The sequence below is a fragment of the Paracoccidioides lutzii genome, assembly GCF_000150705.2.
Source record: "Paracoccidioides lutzii Pb01 unplaced genomic scaffold supercont2.18, whole genome shotgun sequence".
Lineage (NCBI taxonomy): Eukaryota > Fungi > Ascomycota > Eurotiomycetes > Onygenales > Ajellomycetaceae > Paracoccidioides > Paracoccidioides lutzii.
In genome coordinates, this window is record NW_015440964.1 from 78,385 (window position 1) to 80,174 (window position 1,790).

At 46.3% G+C, this 1,790-nt stretch overlaps 1 protein-coding gene across 1 annotated transcript in view; it reads left to right on the plus strand.

Annotated features, from left to right (window-relative positions):
- Positions 1 to 589: 589 nt before the first annotated feature.
- Positions 590 to 1,790, plus strand: part of PAAG_12202 (hypothetical protein) — a gene marked incomplete at both ends in the record, with an annotated part of 2,496 nt that continues 1,295 nt past the window's right edge. The window contains 5 exons of the mRNA XM_015847721.1: positions 590 to 1,040; positions 1,120 to 1,251; positions 1,321 to 1,440; positions 1,509 to 1,640; positions 1,699 to 1,784. Coding sequence (XP_015702633.1) covers positions 590 to 1,040; positions 1,120 to 1,251; positions 1,321 to 1,440; positions 1,509 to 1,640; positions 1,699 to 1,784 — 921 coding nt within the window. The remainder of the gene's footprint in view (positions 1,041 to 1,119; positions 1,252 to 1,320; positions 1,441 to 1,508; positions 1,641 to 1,698; positions 1,785 to 1,790) is intronic.

Genomic DNA, 1,790 nt, shown 5'->3' on the forward strand with positions numbered 1-1,790 from the left:
CCCCCCCCCCCCCCCCCCCCGGTCAATGGTAAACATCAATATCAAAATTTTTCATACTCTGTCAAAACCTCTTCTCAGGCAAAGCGTTTTTCTCCACACCTCTCTACGACCCCAATTGTTGTTACGCGACATTGTTGGCTGGCGCCTATCTGCTCTAACTATCTCGTAAAACTTTACAAGCGCCGCCACTGCTCGTTTTGGCTGGGGCGTTTCGACCGTTTTGCTAGACCCACTGGCCGTGGCGGTGCCTAGTTTGACTGCTCATATTCTTGTCAAAGATTCTTATAACGAAGTCCCCAGTAACTTCAGGTTATCCCTTGTTTGCTGGTCACCCGCCCTGCTTGCCGGTGGCTTATCCTCTCAAGGGTGAGGGAATCGGACCTTTAGTTTCGGAGTCACAGCTTTTGTGGCTTTCCTATACCTCCTTCTGGCGCTTCAAGCCCTTGTTCTGGGGTCGTTCTTGAGCCTCAGCAGCTGTTTTCATCTTTACAATCTCCTATATTGCTCTGGCTCATACTAGGCAACAGTCACTGCTATCCACTTCTATCAAGTTAGTGGAAAATTAAAAAAAAAAAAAAAAAAAAAAAAAATGGATAATATAAAAGATATATCATCGGCTCCGGCACCACCCCAAGTGGCCCATGAACTTCCTGAGGAGGATAAGCAAGTTCAGTCACCCACACAAGATCAGAAACGTGTGGAACAAGTGTCATCTCCAATTTCTGCAAATACATCGTTATTTGAAGTCCCTGCTCCTCCATCTGCTCCTGATAGAGACGACCCCAAGCTACCAAAGGAGGAGGAAGAGGAGGTGTTTCGCGCCTTGCAAAGCATATTCCAGAGTGTGGAAGAGGAAGACGGGAGCTTTGGCGTCAAAGGGTTGTTGAATTCTCTGGATGAAGTGGATGGAGAAGCTCGTTGCGGCCAAAGGAACCTCAATATTTTGAAGGGGGTGGTGGATAAACTTGGTCTTCTCTGGAGAAGCGGTTCTACTTACATGACTCGATCTGCTGAGGTGCTAGCGAATGGATGTCGAGACCGTATGTTTGTCAGCTGTTTAGCTTGCGGGTTAATATGAGTAATGATGCGCCATTTTGCTAATCCGGTGGATAACGGCAGCTTCGTGGCGGGTACCGTATGGTCAAAGTGGGATATTGGAATTCTTTCTTCGGATTATTGCGACAAATAACGTGGATGACGATATCTTGCTACATTCCTTGCGACTCATTGGAAACTCTTGTGCCGATACGAGTGCGTGATTTAGAGTGAATCATAGCTTCCCCAACCCTGTTTCCCTGACCTGACTCAAGAAACAAACAGATGAAAATAGGCAGCTGGTCGTCGAGAAGAATTACACACTTCCAATCATCAAACTATTCCGGAATCCCGCGGTGCTCCATGTTGCTATACCCGTGATATACAATATTTGTACTGATTTTGGTCAGTAGGGTGATTTACAGCCGCACTTACCCCTGAATCTCTTTACCAGCCTAACTTAGGTTCAATAGAACCTGCACAAGCTCAAGTGGCAGCAAATGGCATTGGATATAGCCTCCTTTCTCTCCTTTCCGAAAGCCTCATCGAAGAAAATGCTCTGTTGATTTATACGTTCGAACTCCTTGAAACAGCAACTGACCAATGTTAGTCAATCCGCTCATATTTCCCGTACTGAAGTAACCAAGAATCTGATAGCAGCAGCCCAAGGAGTTGCAAGGTCACCGGATGGCACTCTCCCATTGATCATCAATCTCGCATCGGATGAAGATATAGATTTTAACCGTTTTGTAAAC